Below are 17,511 nucleotides of genomic sequence, written 5' to 3'. Positions count from 1 at the left end.
GAAAAGGCATTTCCGTTGTTAAACTGGTGTATGCTGTATTTTGTGGCGGGATAGCAGAGGGGAGATGGGTGATTGGAGGGCCAGAGGTTGACGGCGGCGCGGGGGCTGCAGTTCTCAGGGTCCGACGCTGGGTGCTGTTTGGGAGGGAAGTGCCGCTGCGGTGCAGAAGAGAGCAGAGAGACCGAGGTGCGACGTGGAAAGGCAGAATGGCACCGATGTCTTTTATAATCCAACAAATGAAATCCAGCGACACCGCGAGAACAGACTGTCCAACTCTGAAATGTAGCCTGTCTGCAAACTGACTCACCACTTGTGTGAAAGAAGTCGTCGTCATGGACGGAGGGCTGGCTATCACTTTTATATCGGTGGCGATGTTTGTAGGTTCTTTTTTACTCGGATTCATCCCACTGTTGTTCACATTCTCGGAGGTAAGTGTCCTCTTATTTTATTTAACTCCCTCGTTAACAGGTTCTCCAAAAAGTCTCTTTTTATTATATCACGATGCCGCAATGACAGAATCATGGCATCAAACTTCATTTTCATCTGCAGTGCTTCTCTTTATTTGTGCCCCCACACACTTGACTGCAATACACTGACTTACACCCGTAGATAATGTTGTTTTTCTCTTCATGGATGGCCGCATTATTTGCTTATTGTCTGAGAAAAATCTGAGAAGTCGCTCTAGCAGTTTTTTGTCTGTCAAATAAATCACTGTGGGAGAAGAATCCCAGTGATCAGCTGAAATCGTGTGTGGATCCCTAGAAAAGCCTGCAGTTTGTCTCCATCCTGGGGGCTGGACTCCTGTGTGGGACAGCACTGGCTATCACCATCCCAGAGGGAGTGGGCTTACTGGAGGAGGCATGGAGAGGTGAGCAGTGTATACGAACTCCAGATGCAAACATGAAAATGAACTGGAGTCATAAACTTACAGTCCTGTATTTATCTAATTTCCTTGGTTTTCTTTCCAACTGATCACACATACTCCACTCCGTCCTCACCCACTGAATTTACTCCTGTGATCAGAACCCCTTGAGATGAGTGATGAAGCACATGGATGAAAGCAGGTTGAAATGTATGCCGCCCTGCCTTGTTGTCTTTTATGTGGATTTGATCAAAAGCGCTTCCCGTCCTTCATCCTCGTCTCTGCAGCATCCCCCTCCTCTGATGTGCCATCCGGCCTGCTTGCCAGTGAAAAAAATGCAACCTCCACAGAGAGAGGCCTTCCACCTCGGTTCTTCATCGGGGTGGCTTTAACTTTCGGGTTCACCCTCATGTTTGTGGTGGATCAGATTGGAAGTTATTTCTCCATGCGCGGCAAGTTGGCAGCAACTCTCACACCAGCTTCATTCTGCACAATGTCACATGCATCTTTTTGTTTGTCATGTGCAATGTCTCGTTTCAGACCAAATGACCCGTTTGCCTAACAGTGTCGGCATCACAGCCACGTTGGGACTGGTTATTCATGCTGCAGGTATTTACACAGCTTAATATTTAATGTACTGTATTTAGTGTTTGCCCAAGGTACTCAAGATGTTTCAAGGAATTCCAGGGCACAAGCATGGAAAATTCCCACCAAAGCCTTGGAGTTGTTCACGTTCTCATGTGACTCAGCATGTGACTCCTTCACTGTTTTGACTCCAGAGTCTGTAGCACAGCCTGGAGCCTTTAGCCCAGTTCCGATCCATCTTCAGCTTTATTGCCCAACGTGGGAGATTTGGCACGCAGCATGGCGAAAACAGACGCATCCATCAGTTTGATGTAGTGTTGTAGATCAAATGCACCAACATCCATTGAATCAAACACATCCATTGAAGACGTAGATTGTTGTGACCATTAATAAGACTTTTGTTTGCCTATAGCTGATGGATTTGCTCTGGGCGCAGCTGTGGCCACGGGTCAAGTGACAGTACAAGTTATAGTATTTTTTGCTGTGATTCTACACAAGGTGAGGTACCCTGAGAGAACATTTCAGCAGTCAGTAGTACCGAGATGTAAATGAGATGTTATAGAGCTGATAATAAGACCTGACCCATCTTTCTTGTCTCCTAGGCGCCTGCAGCTTTTGGTTTGGTCTCCTTTCTGATGCACGCAGGCCTTGAAAAGAAGTACATTCAGGGACATTTACTGGCCTTTTCAGCTGCAGCACCTATAGTTGCCATCACCACTTACTTCATATTACATGCAGTAAGGCAGCCATCTTGTGTCTGTGAAAGAAGACGCGTTATATCCCAGTATTTATACAGTTTCAGCTGGTGGTTCAGTATTGTTTGATTTGATGTGTTTGTGTCCGCAGTCTGGCAGTTCATCTGAGAACCAGCTCAGTGCGACAGGTGTGGGAATGCTCTTCTCGGCTGGGACTTTCCTCTATGTGGCCACGGTGCATGTTCTCCCTGAGGTCAGCAGCAGCAGAACAGGCCGACTCCCCTCTGACCCCCAGCAGCACGCTGGAGCTGAGGCCCACCAGCAGCAACACCTGGGGCTCCTGGAGAGCCTCACTCTCATCCTCGGGGTCGGGCTCCCAATGGTGCTGGCTCTCGGGCTGCATGACGACTGAGAGAGAAACGTCAGAGCAATCAAGTGTACTCCAAAGGGCACGGTGCCACCACGCCTGAAAGAAAAACAAATATACTGCCGTGTAAACTGCTGGTATGGAGCCGTGATGGAGGAGATAAAACATGCCTTGGGAGAGAGTTTACCTTGGAGTGTTCTGCCTTTGAGTCAAGCTGTTGTTTGTGTATCAAGAGCACTCAAGTGGGTATGAAGAAGCCAATAGCTAATATATTGTCCTCAGTAGACTGGATTTCCATTCCAAGACTGACAAAAAGGGCATCATTGTGTTTATCGATGTGCAATAGCACAAATGACCAGAACACAGGATGTGACATTTTGTGCAATTGTGTAATTAATTTCATAGTTTTGAAGCTGAGACTTTTTACGAGTTTAACTGACAAAGCCTCCTGGATGTGAGGTGGAACATCAGCAACAGTATGTAGGAAGTCCAGCAGCTCTTTGCACCTGATCAATGATGTGAGTCAGACAGAAGGTACTGTACGTAACTGGGGTTACAAGTGGGTCCCAATCACAGATGTTTCACTGACTTGATACCCGAGTCACTTTAAGAGTCAGGGTTATCTAGATTAGATTAGATTAGATTTAGTTTTAATGACTCTTCTTCTTTGGCATATGCAGAAGTTTACATGAAATAAAAAAACATGTCTGCTCTGTCATGATGGCTTACTCGAATGCTTGATGTCTTGCTCTTTTTAGTTTTTTGAGGTAAACTATCTGATGCTAATTCATTTTCATTCATTGCCAATGGGTCACGCTGCACCTGCCTTTCATCAACTGGACAAAGGTGCAGAAGTAGAACCATGCCAGTGTTAAATACTGACATGGAAACAAGATGTCAAAAGGAAGGCATTTCACACTTTCAAGTATGATTTATTAATTAAGATGTAATAAAACATTCAAATACTACAAAGTTATAAAATCTAAGAAATAAAGATATACAAAACAAAATCCATATAACCATATAATGTGCTATACATCATCACACCATTAATGGCTAAATTCAACCAAAAACCAGAGGAGCAACAGCTGTTGTGTTTACATTCTACATTTATAAATGTCATTCTACTTGAGTTCATGAACTATGACTCTGGTTATGATTTCAATAAAAGTTTTGCTTAATGTGCCCTTCTTAATACATAGAAAACATTTTCTCTTTTAAAAATGCTTCTAGTGAGACATGGTGACATGGTAAGACACTGATGAAAGTCAGAGGTCAGACGGTCAGCTAAACATCATAACCAGATCATCCAGAGCATTGCAGCTTGGCTCATCTTCAACCTCTCTAAATTCTCCCAAAACTCTTCTTATCTGCACTCCACTGGCTGCTGATGGCTGCTCATATCAAATTCAAAACACTGACGTCAGCTTTCAAGCACCCCAATGGCTACAGACCACAATTTAACCCTTTAGTCTCTGGTCTGCAGCCCTCACCGCCCGGGACTGCTCATCTTTCTGGAGGCTGAAAACTTGCACCACCTACATCCATTGAAGGGGTGTAATACTACATTGTGTCATGTTGGATCACTCAATACAAACTGCTTGATGCATGCATGTGTTGAAACAAAACAATCATCCCGTGTGTGATATTTATCTAAGAAAAACAATGCAGTGCTGTGGCTCACAGAGCCGAGATGTTTTTTGTAACTATATATGGAAGCTTTGGTAATACTGCAAAGCATTGGGTCCCAAGCGAGAAGCGAAAATCATTCTGCTTGAATTTTTCACAACTCATATACATTTGCAACCTGACATGAGGGCTCACAACAAGACATTGCTTAATTGAATGGGGCCACAATGCAAAAAAAGGTAGGGAACCACTGCTTTAGTTTGTATTATCCTGGTGGGAGACCACTACAACTCCAGACGTTCACTCATGTCATCGTGAACATATAAAATGGAACATGTATGGCACAATCTCAGGGACTCTTACACTATGACATCATATTAAAATGAAACTGTGACTTTGTGAGTCAATATAACCACAGTAGTGAAATCAGATGCGACACTATAATGATCCATGGCATGTTCCAGGGCCCCTGTGCAGCTCCAGGCCCCAACCTGCACCCTCCAGCGGCAGCCTGGTTATAACACATGCACATACTTGTATGGCATCTTGCTGCATTCCTAGATTGCTGATAGGAGGGATGTTTTTCTGTATTGTTTTTAGAACTCCCATTGAATTCCCATATTTTACTGCAGCTCCTACTCTAAGCAGATGTGGATGATATACTGAAACCTACGAGAGGTGCTGCTGTGGAGAGTCTTTCTGAAGTCAGGATGGTAGTTCGCCGTTTCTTTCATAGTTTCATGCGGCTCATGGAGGCAGTCAGCTGAGCCTCCAGGGCCATCTGATCAAAGGTTCGACTGTGCGTCTGCTGTCTCACTCTCTCCCTCATGTGAAAGGAGGCCCGGACCAGCCTGTGCGCCTCCTCCTGGATCTGCTCTTGCTGTCTCCGCAGCCTCTCCCTCCTCCACTCCTTCACAGAGATGCAGCTCTCTCTGACCTTCCTCATTGCCTCCTCCTCTCTCTGCACCCTCTCCCTCAGCCTCTGGTGGCAGAGCTGCCTGTCTGTGTTGTGCTGGTGCGTCTGCTGAGCTCTGGTCCTGTGCTGGGCCGAGGCGTGCAGGGCGGCTCTCTCCGTGCGGCGCTGGCTCAGCTGGACCAGGATCTGTTTGTGCGTGAGCTGCTGGACGCTCTGCAGCTTGGCCCTCAGCTGTGCTCTCCGAATCTGCTCCTCCTCCCGGGCAGCCCGCTCCTGCAGCTCCCTCAGCCGAGCCTCTACAGCCTGGGCACGTTTCTCGCAGGAGTGTTGCAGCTTCCTCTCATGTGTGCTCCTCATCTGTGCCTCCTCTTCCACCACCTGCTGCTCCACCTGCTGTTTCAGCAGCATGTGCCGTAGCAGCTCCCTACGATTTGCCTCCTGCAGCGTCTTCCTCTCCTTCTTCTCCTGCAACATTTTGCTCCTCCTGGCCTTCTGCTCTCTCTCCACTGCCACCTGTCTCTCCCTCTCTCGCTCCCTCTTCTCCACCTCCTCCTTCTCTCTTAGCAGCTTCTCCTGGTAGTGTTTGCGCCCCCCTGCCTCTTTCTGTGCGGCCTCTATCTTTTCTCTGCGTTGTGCCTCCACCTCCTCTTTGAGCCTCCTCCAGCGGTCTTCTTGCAGCAGCACCTCCTGCTCAAGTTGTCCTGCTTTCTCTTCCTCCTGACGCTCCCTCAGCCTCTTGCGGGCCTCCAGCTCCACATGCCAGCGTTGCATACTCTGCTTCAGCTTCTTCCTCCTCTTTTTCTCTGCTTGAACTTGCTGGGCCTCCTCCTTCCTACGGGCCTCCTGTCGCTCCTCTTCCTCCTGCTGACAGAGCTTCAGGCAAGCCTGCTCCTCCTCGTGCTTCACCAGCATGAGAGCTGCTATCTTGCGGTCTCTCTCTGACACTGTGACACACATCTCCTTTCTGATGTCCCTGGTGAGCCTCTCCAGTTTCATCTCAGTGGCTGGGGAGCGTCTGTGATCTCCCAGACTGAAGCTGCACACCGTGCTCCTGTCTGGGTGTCTATTACCAGCGGCCGAACAGGAGGACCCGCTCAAAGATTTCCCTTTAAAGCACAGATCTGCATATGGAATGGACCTGTTTGCCTGTCTGTCCGTTGAGTGATCCTTCAGTTTGGTGTCAGGCACCACTTCCAGCCCTGAGACTTTATTACTGCCCGCAGGCCACCTGTCTCCAGGCCTCCTGTCCCCGGCCGCCTCGATAATCCTCTCCCTCTCCTCCCGGCACATTTGTAAAAGCTTCATCCTCTCTTTCTCGTAAGAATCATGCATAACTCTCACGGTCTCAAAGGGCACGTCATGCTGTTCAGCTATCAACTCGTTTAGCGATTTAATCAGAAGTTCAACAGGTTTGATGCCCAGTCGTGCACAGGACTGCAGCGAGTGGGGGCTCGTCAAAACATACTGACTCCTCTCTGCATGGGCCGAGTCAAAGTTGTTCAGATCCAAACGGAGCCCAGGGTGAGAGGCGGACCTCAACTCCCCCATGATGAAACAACAGTTAAATTACCTGGATGCAAGTTTCAGGCGCTCAGAATTGGTTCTGCTCCTCCTGCACAGTCTTTCGGCGTCCCAGCACGGAGGTCATGGAGGGATTAGCTGCAGCTTTCCAGACAAGGGCGTCTCTACCTCAGCTGTAACACATGGCAGGCTGAGGGGGGTGGGGGGGGGAGTGTTTCCAATAGACTTTTAAAGACAGCTTTATTAAATCAACTTATTACACTTTGTCACTAGACATACTGTAGGCTTGTTGCGTACTACACTGGGTAAAATAATTAACAACTTAAATATAATAAGAAATGTATGACATAATAAATAATATAACACAAAAGCCACAGTGACATAAGTGACACAAATCATGACAGACCCCATTAAAAGGGAAAAGTTCAGCGCCGTTTATTAGGCTAATGTTTTAAGCCTTATAACTTAACTTTTGTGCACTTCTTTTAAGATACAATACTCTCAAATCTATATATCTGAAACGTTATACTTTTGAATAAACATGTTTTTAACTTATTTTAATAACAAAACAAAACAAAAATGTTACAAAAAAACCCAACACTAACCACTTTAAACTTGGAGGAAGCACATCAATAAAAGCCCGTTAACAGCTGCTCTTGTCAGCCGGAAGTGACGGAGGAGACGCTTCTGGTTACCAAGACAACAAAACAATGAATTCAAAAGAAAGAGCGGCTCTCTCACGTCAGATACCTATTAATACTTATCAATTATTAGCGCGCCATCTGCCGGTACGCAGCCCTAGGATGCCCACCCCGTTGGTGACGTGTTTTGACCGCCGCCCTACAGGCTGTTGCTGCTTCCGATTACTGAAGATGGTTCCATGTTCGAAGACGTTTGTAAATCTGAAATTTAGAGGAGAACATTTGATTTGAAACCTCGACAAATCCCCAAATGTCTAGAAACTAGCTCATGATGTGTTCAAACCAGAGGATCAAAACATATAACATCAATATCTGAAATAGGCCTACATTTAGTTAGCAAATCAACAGTGAGCGTACATGTTTATATATCACAGATTTTTATCTTGAAAATAAAACAATGTCTAACAACAACATCATTGTAAAAATGTTTACAAACACATGTTAGATCCAGTTGTGGTGTTATGGGTTCCGAGTTTGCATATAGTTTAAATGTTTATCTTATTATTATAATGACAATGTTCACCAAACCCTTATTTTCTTAAAATATTCCATGTTTCTCACAAGTTTAATTTTGATGTATTTATACGTTTTCTTGGTTTTATGTATTTTGTGAGTTGTATTATTATTATTATTACTATTATTGTTGTTGTTATTGTTGTTATTATAGTAGAATTTTCATTTCAAGTTTCGCTTCAGTTACAAAGTACCAATACAGAACCAACTTCGTCGTGGTTAACATTGATGTAATGCTCCTGGCGCGCCTTCTGTCTGCCACTCAGGTATATTGAAGTTTTCTCAAGAAAAATGGATAGATCCAGTTTAACAACAACCAGAGCATGCTATGAGTTTACTTTTAGAGTGATCTTTGTTTGGGCAGGAGAGTCGTAAGTCTAAAAGTTCCGCTAATTTGCTAACACAACTGATTTTGCTAGCTAACATCGGCTAACCTTCGCACAGACCAAAGATGCAGACGACTAAAACGAGATGTTTAACTGCTCAGTACTTCCGTGTTTGGGTTAGCCGCTGGCCCTACCGAAGTTTGACTCTGGTTTGGCTGGTATTCGTGTTTTAAATATATTTTAGCTGCTTTGGAATGTTTGTTAGCCTTTTCGCAGCAATGTCAAGACTGTGCCTCGTTTAAATGTAATGTAGTTAGCTGAACAGATAAAGCTAGCGTTATATAGTAATATTGTTTTGCAGTAGCTAACATTAGCTACGGCTAGCTAGTTCTCATTTGGCACCCATGTAGTTCGACACCAGTAAATCGAATGCAATGTATCATTCACATGGCGTTAATCGACTTACTTTGTAAACGAGCTAGAGGCGCGGATTTTTATCTTGACTTTTTTTTTACGTCTTTGGCTAAATTGAAAGAAACCCGGCTATGTTATGATTATGTTTAAAATAACGTTAAACAACATGACAACTTGATCCAGAGTCAGATTGTCTCTATGCTCTTTCCTCAAGAATTGTTATCAGAAGTAAGTTAATTAGCTATATTACACTCGCAAACACAAACATACTTTGTTTATATTGGACCTGTTTTGCGCCAACGCGTCTTCCTCTCACAACACACAGATCCTCCACTAACGTCAGCAAGCTAACTGACTAAAGATGAAGAGAGCCAGAGGCGTTGCTGATGAGGAGGCTCCTCGGCAGAACGGCTCTGCTGGCCGAAGGAAAGGAGACCAGCAGCAGAGTGACGGGGACGATGGTGGCAGTGCCTTCGGCCGAGGCGACCTGCAGGAGGACGAGAATAACCCGGGACTCCGGAGAGAAATACGGAGCAAGTACAGAGACCTCATCAACTCAGTGCAACGTGAGTGAGAGGCTGGACTGGCTTGTTGTTGTTTATTTGTTGTTTTGAAGTCTTCTGATGTATATTTCCTTCTTGTGTGTTTGTTTTCTCCAGAGAATAGGGAGGACATGCTGAGTCCCTCCAACAACAAACTGACAGAAGTTTTAGAAGAAGCAAACAGACTTTTTAAAGATGGTAGGTGTGATAAAATCACAGAAATGTTGAATTTGCAGGGTTGTGCGTTCAATAAAGCCACAGTGCTGCACTTACACAACAAATACATTTTCTCAATCAGAGCAACTAAATGCATAAGAGGAGGAGCAGGAGTTTGCCTGGTTGTGTTTCCCCTGGGTGCTCCGGTTTCCTCCCACAGTCTAAAACACATGCAGGTTAATTGATGGCTCTAAATTGACAGTTTAAAGTGCTCATTTACATATAGTGTCATTTTATATTTGTAGAATCCAGAGTAACAATTCATACTTGAAGCCCTACTATTTGGTCAGTTTGATTTCACTGTGTTCCTTGGCAGTCCGTCAGGCGAGAGAAGCAGCTCTGGATGCCCAGCTCCTCGTCGTGGCCACAGACCTGGGAAAGGAGAAAGCCAGCCAGCTGTTTGCTGAGGGCACTGCTTTCGATCCCACTGCTTTTGCTGAGCACCTTGTGAGTGAGTTTATTGTGTATACGCATCATACCTACATACATAAAATTATGTTTTGGGGGTATTAAGTACACACAAACATGCACCACTGAGGTGGCCCAGTGTCTATTACGGACAATAAATTGGCAGATATTAGCTTATTGCAGATATGGTGGTATTGGTGTATGTGCTGGCCAATGAGTAACAAGAGATGTGAGAAATGCCAAACTAGGTTTGAGCAAATTTAGAAACAGTGTCACCGTTACACAGTTTGTTCACAGTTTGTATTTTTCAACTGTAAAATGCCCTGCTCAGTATGTGTCTTGGTCACAAATCTAAGGGATTTGTATCAAGATTGTTTGTTCATGTTATGTGTTTATGTTAACAGATTACTACCGCCTGATGTTTTAGTTACGGGATATTTTGAACTCCTGAATATCGATATCAGTGTCGGCTGCTGTATTAGGATCCCCAGAGTGTTCAACCAGACACTGTCTCTTCTACACAGGGGTCATGGTTGCTCAGTTGACCCTCTGTGGGGTAAAAAAAAAGAAAAACAGGAGAGTGCAATTAGACTTAAATTCATAACATCTTTATAAGGCTGTGATATGCTAGGCTTGTATGTTTCTCAGCTTGTTTTTTAAGTTCTCCCTCCAAGTAACCCAACCCTATCCATCTTTCTTTCTTTACAGTATTTCACATTTCAGTTTCAATAAGTCCCTTTCGTTAGTTGAAAAACTAAACATACTTTCCAACATAATTTAGAACTGAGGAGAAGAACAATTTTTACTCTTGTGTTAGTCCGACATGTCAATAAAGAGCAGTCAAATCAATTTATAAACCGTGTGACCAGAAAAAGATAACATTCTAGCTATATTGTTATAACAACATTTACTGTTGTTACAGAAAAGTCTCACTTCAATGCCAGTTTCCTGTCCTGTTTTGGACAAAGACATTTAGGAGTGACAGCTCGACACAGTTGATGCATAGTGCTTTACTGTACAACACAAACATAAAAACTAAACCAAAGACATAAAAAACATAAAGGAGCTAGAAAGCGACGCGATAAGCATATAACAATATACAATGTAGGAAATTGGAATATGTTTGTTAAGTGAGTCAAGTGGAGATCTCTCTGCTTCTCTCACAGTTGTCCTTCATGGGTCTCAACCGACTGGAAGACGGGGAGGACGAGCAGCAGAATGGAGGTGCAGTCGATGGCTACCTGCCTCAGGATGCTTGGCACAGAGTGGCCAGGAGAGCAGAGTGCTGTTTCAGGACGGCCCCCTCCTTCCACTACATGTGAGTGCCTCAGCATGTGACGTGCCACCTGCCTATTGAAACAACCTCTTATGATGAGGAAAGGAACAATCATGGTGTCGTGATGTCCCATAATATTGTTATTAATCAAATTCTACAATTAAACATCACACAAGGGAGTGCACATTAAACCTACAAGTAAAAGCTTTTAATTTGTAGTCTTGTGTTGAAGATTCTTTTAGAGGTTTGTTATTACTATTAGTTTTTGGTTAATTATTGCATTTTCCCTGGTTTATTACCGTCCCTCAGCAGTATCTTCTGTCTCTGACTTTTTCATTCCTGTGGTCCTTTTCATCAGGATGGGTTCGTTCCATGCAGAGCCGCCTCCTCCGAAGCAAAGGATAGAACGGCAAAGGAAGGCACCCAGCAAGGAAGCCAAAAGGATAATGCCTACTCAGGTTGCTAAGCTTACACTTCGTAGCTCCAGTCATCTACATGCAAACACTGACTAATCAGTCAACAATCAAAACGTATCTTGTCTGTAAGATAAAATTAGTGTTATTGTCAATGGAGTCTGGTGGCTTTGAGGAGAGCTATATAACAGCTGTTTCTGGTTAAGGCACTATTTTTTTAAATTTATAATCTAATTGTGTATTTCATGAGTGAAACCTACAGACTATTTAATAACCAGTAACAAAAGGTTTATTTCCAAAGACACTTGTTTTTCTTACAATTCTGTTTTTCATTATATCATTTTAGACAGTGTTTCCATATGTTCAGACTGAGAGGGTTTTGATGTCCCTTTACTCATCATGTTAATTTTGTCTGTCAGCTGAAGAAAATGGAAGACTCCCATCAAGAAGCAACAGAGAAAGAGGTGGAAAGGATCCTGGGATACCTGAAGAGTTACTACCAAGATGAACGTGAGTTTGGAGTCTCACTCCTCACGGACATTAGCACGTCATCATTGTGTAATAATTATTTGCTCACGTGTCTCTGTTTCTCTGTTTCACAGCAGCATCCCCAATTTCGTATTACGAGTTTGTCATTGACCCCAAATCGTTTTCCCGGACAGTAGAGAACATTTTCCACATGTCTTTTCTAATCAGGGTGAGTTGCCTGTGCTGAAGCTGGTTTAAATTGAGCTTGTCTGCCCTCTAGCGGGTGTGACAATGTTGTTTGTGTTTCAGGATGGTTTGGCACGGATGTATCTGGATAATGACAAATTGCCTTGTATAGGTGAGAAGAGAACATTTTGTTGTATTATTCTGACTGGGGAACGGCAAAGAAAATGTCTTTAGGTGAATCATTTTACCAGTGTTGTGTTTTTGTTTGTGCCTCAGCGCCTGTAGAGGAGGGGGAGGTAGAAGCTGGAGGATCATGCAGCCGTAAACAGTGCATCATCTCTATCAGCCCAAAGATATGGAAGGTTAGCAAATTTTGAAGACTTAATCTAGCAACAATACCTACTATAAAAAAACCTTGTTTTGTGTCTTTGGTCGTAATTTTATTGTCTAAACTGTTCTTTGCCAGGAGCTCATAGATGCCTTCGACATCAGAGACACAATGATTCATCCTCCAAACACGTCAAATGAGTGACGGACCCTGCCACTTTTTGTTAGCCGAAACCAAATACTGTTTTTAGGAGTGTTGCTGTTTTTTTAAAAATTTCTAAATAATAAAGACTAATTGTTAGAAATTTGTAAAGGCCAAGTCCCAGTGTAGGTCATACTTGTAAACGCATATCAAAGTGACTTCAGATCATAATTACTCGATTGCACATTTTGTTTTAATTTCTTTTTTATTGTTTTTAGAAGTTTGAATAATAAAAGAGAATGAAAAGAAAGCTGGTACTGTTTTAATTTATTTATCGCATGTGTAAATTGCAGGTGTTGAACATTATTGACATTAAATTTCTGAAGAATACCTCAAAATGACATACTACTACTATATATTTCTGAAATCTTGACACACAGACACGCACACAGACACGCACACAGACATGCACACAGACATATATATATATATTAACAGCACAAATATTTAATTGGATGATTAATTGTTTTTAAAGTTACAAACCAAAACCTTACATCTGTGGGATAATTCTGAAGGACTGTGAGATGATTAACAGGAAAGCAGGAAAAAAACATTTATTCTACAAAAGATATATATATATAGACACATATATATATATACACACACACATATATATATGTATATTAAGGTTTCTCTAATCTCTGCTTGTATATTGAGAAAATAGATTGTCAGCATCCATGTTTCTACTCTTATTGTACAAATATGCAGGGAAGGAAACAGAGTGGAACAAGCAAAACACATACAATAATTCTGTTTTACTGTAATTTCTCCTGAACCTCACTATGATTACATTTAGTTGGATGATCACACTGGAATCATCGTGCGTTCTCATCATAATGATGTACCACCATCATCCTTGCCATCTCCTGAGTCTTTTAAAGGGACAGGCACCCTTTATCCTGCCTCCCATCTCTCCCTCTGAGCATGTTTTTTTTCTCCCTCCAAAGCAGTTCTTCAGTCTGCTCACCCATGCAGTGATGTGAGGCTGAGCTGCATATGAGGCTGGAAAGAGAAGCTCCCCTCTTCATTTGATTAGGCTGGATTCCTTACGTAATATAGATTTTATATAACAATGGCTTGAAAATATATGTCACAGGCGCACCACGGGCAATGCAGTGCAGAGCATTATTAGTCAGTGAGGCACAGACACAGAGGCGAGCACACACTCACTCTGTCGCTCCAGCAGAGATCTGCCTGCTTTGGCAATGCTGAGTCTGACTGATAAGGATGCAGTTCTGCAGAAAGGTGCTCTGCCAGCCGTGTAGTGCCAGAGTCACTTCACCAGAGGAGGACATGGAATACAAGATGGGGAGCTGCATCGGAATCTCACGCCGCCAGGTAAACAGAGGAGAGGGAGTGTGCTGAACAGAGGCTGTCTGCAGTGTAGCATCAATGCCTGTGTGACTGAGCAGAGGGAGCATGCAAGAGGAGCTGGAATAGATTTTACTGGTCAAGAGTCAGTCTCCTCAGGCAAAGGCAGAGAGAGAGAGAAGGTGTACTCTAGTGTTGGAGGAGGGGCGATGTCAGAAAGGAGAAGGAGCTGTGGAGATAGTATATAAGTACTATATAGTATAAAATTGAGAAGGTGATTGAAGTGGAGGAAGATGGAAGGCAGGTTGACAGAAAGAGAATGGATAATGTGCATGTATTGGATTCATTTAGACAACAGACCGAATGACAGTTGAGAAACCTACAAGGGAACAAGTATGTTTAGAGTTTGCTGTGATGTCTGTCTGATCAAATCAGTGTTATTTATAGAGATGATGATAAGCCTGCTCTGCCCACAGACCGGGCACTCAGCTGAAGATGGCCTGTGATGATGGCAGATAAAACAGGACCCAAAGTGCATTTCACTCCCTGTGTAGTCAAAATCTGGCTGTTTGCATGGTGGCTTTGTTATTCTTGCCATTGGTGGCTTTGCAGCAGGTTAGGGTTAGTGTGTTTTAACTGCTGTGTGTACATGTCAATCACAAATTGGACAGGAAGGAGACACTGAAAACCACACCAAAGTTAAGAGGATGAATAAATGTAAAAGGTTTGGAGAGATGTAAAGGAAAGCTACAGGTGGGATGAATACAACAGCACCTGCAGCCTTTTGCAGGAGCAGTCAGGGAGCTAGGAGGTCTGACACCTCGTCCTCCTGTTTGTTTACAGTGTTGCCTTAGAACTAGTGTCCCCTCCAGCTGACTGTCAGGCCTCCTGAGCCTGTTAGACCAGGTGACCCCCCCAACACCAAATACCACCCTAAGCAGACATGGCTTCCCCAGCTCCAGTTCAGTCTCCTCCCCTTGGTCGTGTCCCCACTTCTGTCCCTGTCCTGTGTCCACCCTGCGTCCTCTCCTCCCACTCAGCGTGCGATGCAAAAATAGCAACAGAGGGACCGGGGCTCCTCAGAAGAGAGGACAGAAACAAACATTGGCCTTGAGTCCGACAGTAAACACAGAGGGTCAGTCAAAAGGCAGACACTGTGTGTGGAAAAGTCTCTTGTTTGCAGTGGTGAGTAGTTTATGAGTCGCAGCATTGGTACAGATTCTGGATTATTTGTTTGGTTTATAGTAGGAGGGTCGATATGTGAAAATGGAAATGAAATGAAAAGCTTGTATTGAAGTTTGTGTGACTGTGTTTTGCTTTTATTAACACCTTGTTTGATATAGGATGATGATTTCAATGTATTTACAACAGTTGCCTTGGCCAGGTGGATTAACATGGTTTAAGCTCTCGATCTTTTAGCTTGCTGAATTATGTTATGCGTATTATCTGAGAAATACTATATTCTATTATATTAAAAATTAGAAATACAGCATTCAGTTTAGTTTGTAGGTTGTGTTCCTGCTGTGTTTTTGTACCAGTGGAGGGGTCATATGCGGGGCAGGAAACAGTAACCTCATACTGTAGGTGTCTAAGCAAAGACATATGCTGCTCGTCCAAACCCAAGAGGTTAAAAGATGGCTCATGTTGAGAGATTGACAGGCCAAGATGAGGTGAGAAGAGACCTGGCAACAGCCCAATCATATGATTTAGCCCAGTGCTTCTTGTGCTGCCAAAAAAGCCCAGAAACACTGCCGCCAGTTAAAGTGCACAAGCGTCCACAGTGAGGGGGCTGAAATTACACCCCATTCGCACAAATAGCAAGCAGGTGGGCATGGGAGAAGAGTTGCCACATCAGAGAATAAGTGAAGTAAGTAGATTAGAATGTAAGGAGGAATACAGATTTGCCCATCGGATATTGTCAAAAATGGAATTAATTATTCGCCTACACATAACTGCAATATACAGCCTTTACATTTGTTTGGAAATCAAGTGTGCATGACAAATTGTGCACAAGGCTGGAATAAAGTCTCACAGTCACAGCAGTGGACAGGGCAGATCTCTATTTATAAAGTCTTACATATTCAGGTCAGTGCTTTCTGCCTATACGCAGAGCTACCGTACAGTCCCTGCAGTCATATGAGGAACGCACAAACAACCTTTCTGTGGCACGAGTGTTTACTGCTCAGCTGCAATTCAGTTCTACAACAGAGACATGTTCTTGTGAGAGAGAGAAAGATGATTGTCAGATATGTTTAAGTTATGAGAGTGATTCTACCTGTATTTCTGCACGTCTTTCTAAAACACACTGTTTATATAGTGGTGACAAATTGGATTAGAAATGCTCCTTGATCAATTTAATAGCCTCGTGTTCGTCAACAGAGCGAACACTGCTGGAAGCCCAGAGACACCACAATCTGTGATTTACCACATGAGGATTACTTTACGGGATTACCCGTCCTCAGTCACTGTGTCAGTATGCTACAGTCCCTCAGTCACATCACATCCACAAGCACAAAGTGACAGACTGCATGAGAAGATTCTAGGAGGCAATAATGTTTGAGGGAAATTTAGACCACAGGGCGCCTGTTGGTCATAGCAACTTAATGCAGCAGTTGAATTTGTCTAACGTACATTTAAAGTGATCTCTAGAATAAACTTTTGTAATTACAAGATGGTTATTCTATCGATGAGGATGCTGTTCCTGCTTTAAAGCCCACATCGGCAGAGGTAAAGCCTGCACTTTGGTCTGGGAGGGAGGTCTTGCACCACAGGTCCCTAATCTCTAAAACAACACGCACACACACACACACACACACACACACACACACACACACACACACACACACACACACACACACACACACTTACCACTCTCCCTCCCTGCTAGTTCCACCTCATACCAGAGACCTCTAATCCTGTGCAGCATGACTCTGTGACCACTGAGGGACCACGGATCCCCTGTTCCCTGTGAGTCCAGTTGTGTGCTGATGGTCCTTCCGTGCTGGTGTCTTTCAGCCAGCTGATGTGAGAGGCTCTTGGTTTGGGCAGTTGTGGCCCCGCAGCTGGCTGAGCCATGGGGAACGAGAGCAGCACAACTGAGGCGTTGGTAAGGGCAAGCTCGCTGGCTTTGGATGGCTGGGATTGCTACTTGCTGACCCTGTGCTGCTACACATACCTTGAACTCTTCTGTGCACGGAGGACTAACAAAACTAACACTTACTCGCATGATTACTAACTGTTGGCTTCAGTAAAACACATGGGATGTGCATGGCGCTGTGGACTTTGTGTTCTTCCCCATGCTTAATTGAGGCTTGTCTAATAGGCATTTAGATAACATGCCTTTCTTCTATTTTGGGGTCAACTAGTGTAAAGCAGAGATTAAGATAAATGTTAGATGTTTATGCCATGACTCTCAAAGTGTGCCTTGATCTATGTTTATTGCTACACACGCAGCTTACTTTCTTGCATCTTATGAAATCCATCATTCTTATGATGGTTAGAAGGCCACTACTGTATGTATGCCTCCAATGTGCATGTAGAGTTATTGTTGCAATTAACTTGTTTTAAGAATTATTTTTGGTGCAATTGCGTACTTTGTAAGAGCAATTTAAAAAAAAGACAGCTTATAGAAAA

At 43.6% G+C, this 17,511-nt stretch overlaps 4 protein-coding genes across 6 annotated transcripts in view; 3 read left to right on the top strand and 1 right to left on the bottom strand.

The window, feature by feature from the left end:
* Positions 1-183: 183 nt before the first annotated feature.
* LOC139294171 (zinc transporter ZIP9) lies at positions 184-3,412 on the top strand. The gene is made up of 7 exons (XM_070915992.1): positions 184-428; positions 763-868; positions 1,150-1,314; positions 1,403-1,471; positions 1,860-1,945; positions 2,050-2,184; positions 2,294-3,412. Exons 1-7 carry the CDS (start codon positions 333-335, stop codon positions 2,552-2,554), a joined length of 918 nt encoding a protein of 305 aa, XP_070772093.1. The 5' UTR covers positions 184-332; the 3' UTR covers positions 2,555-3,412.
* Positions 3,413-4,868: 1,456 nt separating this feature from the next.
* On the bottom strand, positions 4,869-6,602 carry LOC139294724 (coiled-coil domain-containing protein 177-like). The gene has a single exon (XM_070916661.1). It carries the CDS (start codon positions 6,600-6,602, stop codon positions 4,869-4,871), a length of 1,734 nt encoding a protein of 577 aa, XP_070772762.1.
* A 1,395-nt stretch (positions 6,603-7,997) lies between these two features.
* Positions 7,998-12,793, top strand: nsmce4a (NSE4 homolog A, SMC5-SMC6 complex component). Of its 3 annotated transcripts, none has more exons than XM_070916279.1 (11): positions 7,998-8,055; positions 8,855-9,095; positions 9,189-9,269; positions 9,604-9,734; positions 10,862-11,013; positions 11,330-11,429; positions 11,804-11,894; positions 11,990-12,081; positions 12,162-12,210; positions 12,315-12,400; positions 12,505-12,793. In XM_070916279.1, the coding sequence occupies exons 2-11, from the start codon at positions 8,891-8,893 to the stop codon at positions 12,568-12,570; spliced, it is 1,053 nt and encodes a 350-aa protein (XP_070772380.1). In that variant the 5' UTR covers positions 7,998-8,055; positions 8,855-8,890; the 3' UTR covers positions 12,571-12,793. The 3 variants fall into 3 exon arrangements, with proteins under 3 accessions (XP_070772380.1, XP_070772378.1, XP_070772381.1); XM_070916277.1 differs by having other exon boundaries at positions 11,987-12,081; XM_070916280.1 differs by lacking the exons at positions 7,998-8,055; positions 8,855-9,095; positions 9,189-9,269 and adding an exon at positions 9,369-9,463 and having other exon boundaries at positions 11,987-12,081.
* A 1,001-nt stretch (positions 12,794-13,794) lies between these two features.
* tacc2 (transforming, acidic coiled-coil containing protein 2) overlaps positions 13,795-17,511 on the top strand; it is a 48,634-nt gene continuing 44,917 nt past the window's right edge. Inside the window, 1 exon segment of the mRNA XM_070916529.1 lies at positions 13,795-13,905. Coding sequence (XP_070772630.1) covers positions 13,795-13,905 — 111 coding nt within the window.

This window comes from Enoplosus armatus, chromosome 12 (genome assembly GCF_043641665.1).
Source record: "Enoplosus armatus isolate fEnoArm2 chromosome 12, fEnoArm2.hap1, whole genome shotgun sequence".
Lineage (NCBI taxonomy): Eukaryota > Metazoa > Chordata > Actinopteri > Centrarchiformes > Enoplosidae > Enoplosus > Enoplosus armatus.
The sequence above is the reverse complement of the archived record's forward strand: the minus strand, read 5'-3'. Positions and strand labels throughout refer to the sequence as shown.

Bases quoted from the DNA above. Each gene is read 5' to 3' on its own strand.
- LOC139294724 (XM_070916661.1), bottom strand. From the start codon at position 6,602: ATGGGGGAGTTGAGGTCCGCCTCTCACCCTGGGCTCCGTTTGGATCTG.
- nsmce4a (XM_070916277.1), top strand. From the start codon at position 8,891: ATGAAGAGAGCCAGAGGCGTTGCTGATGAGGAGGCTCCTCGGCAGAAC. The intron at 9,096-9,188 runs GTGAGTGAGAGG...TGTTTTCTCCAG, and splicing joins CCTCATCAACTCAGTGCAAC to AGAATAGGGAGGACATGCTG. The intron at 12,211-12,314 runs GTGAGAAGAGAA...TTTGTGCCTCAG, and splicing joins TGACAAATTGCCTTGTATAG to CGCCTGTAGAGGAGGGGGAG.
- LOC139294171 (XM_070915992.1), top strand. From the start codon at position 333: ATGGACGGAGGGCTGGCTATCACTTTTATATCGGTGGCGATGTTTGTA. The intron at 429-762 runs GTAAGTGTCCTC...GTGGATCCCTAG, and splicing joins TGTTGTTCACATTCTCGGAG to AAAAGCCTGCAGTTTGTCTC. The intron at 869-1,149 runs GTGAGCAGTGTA...TCGTCTCTGCAG, and splicing joins ACTGGAGGAGGCATGGAGAG to CATCCCCCTCCTCTGATGTG.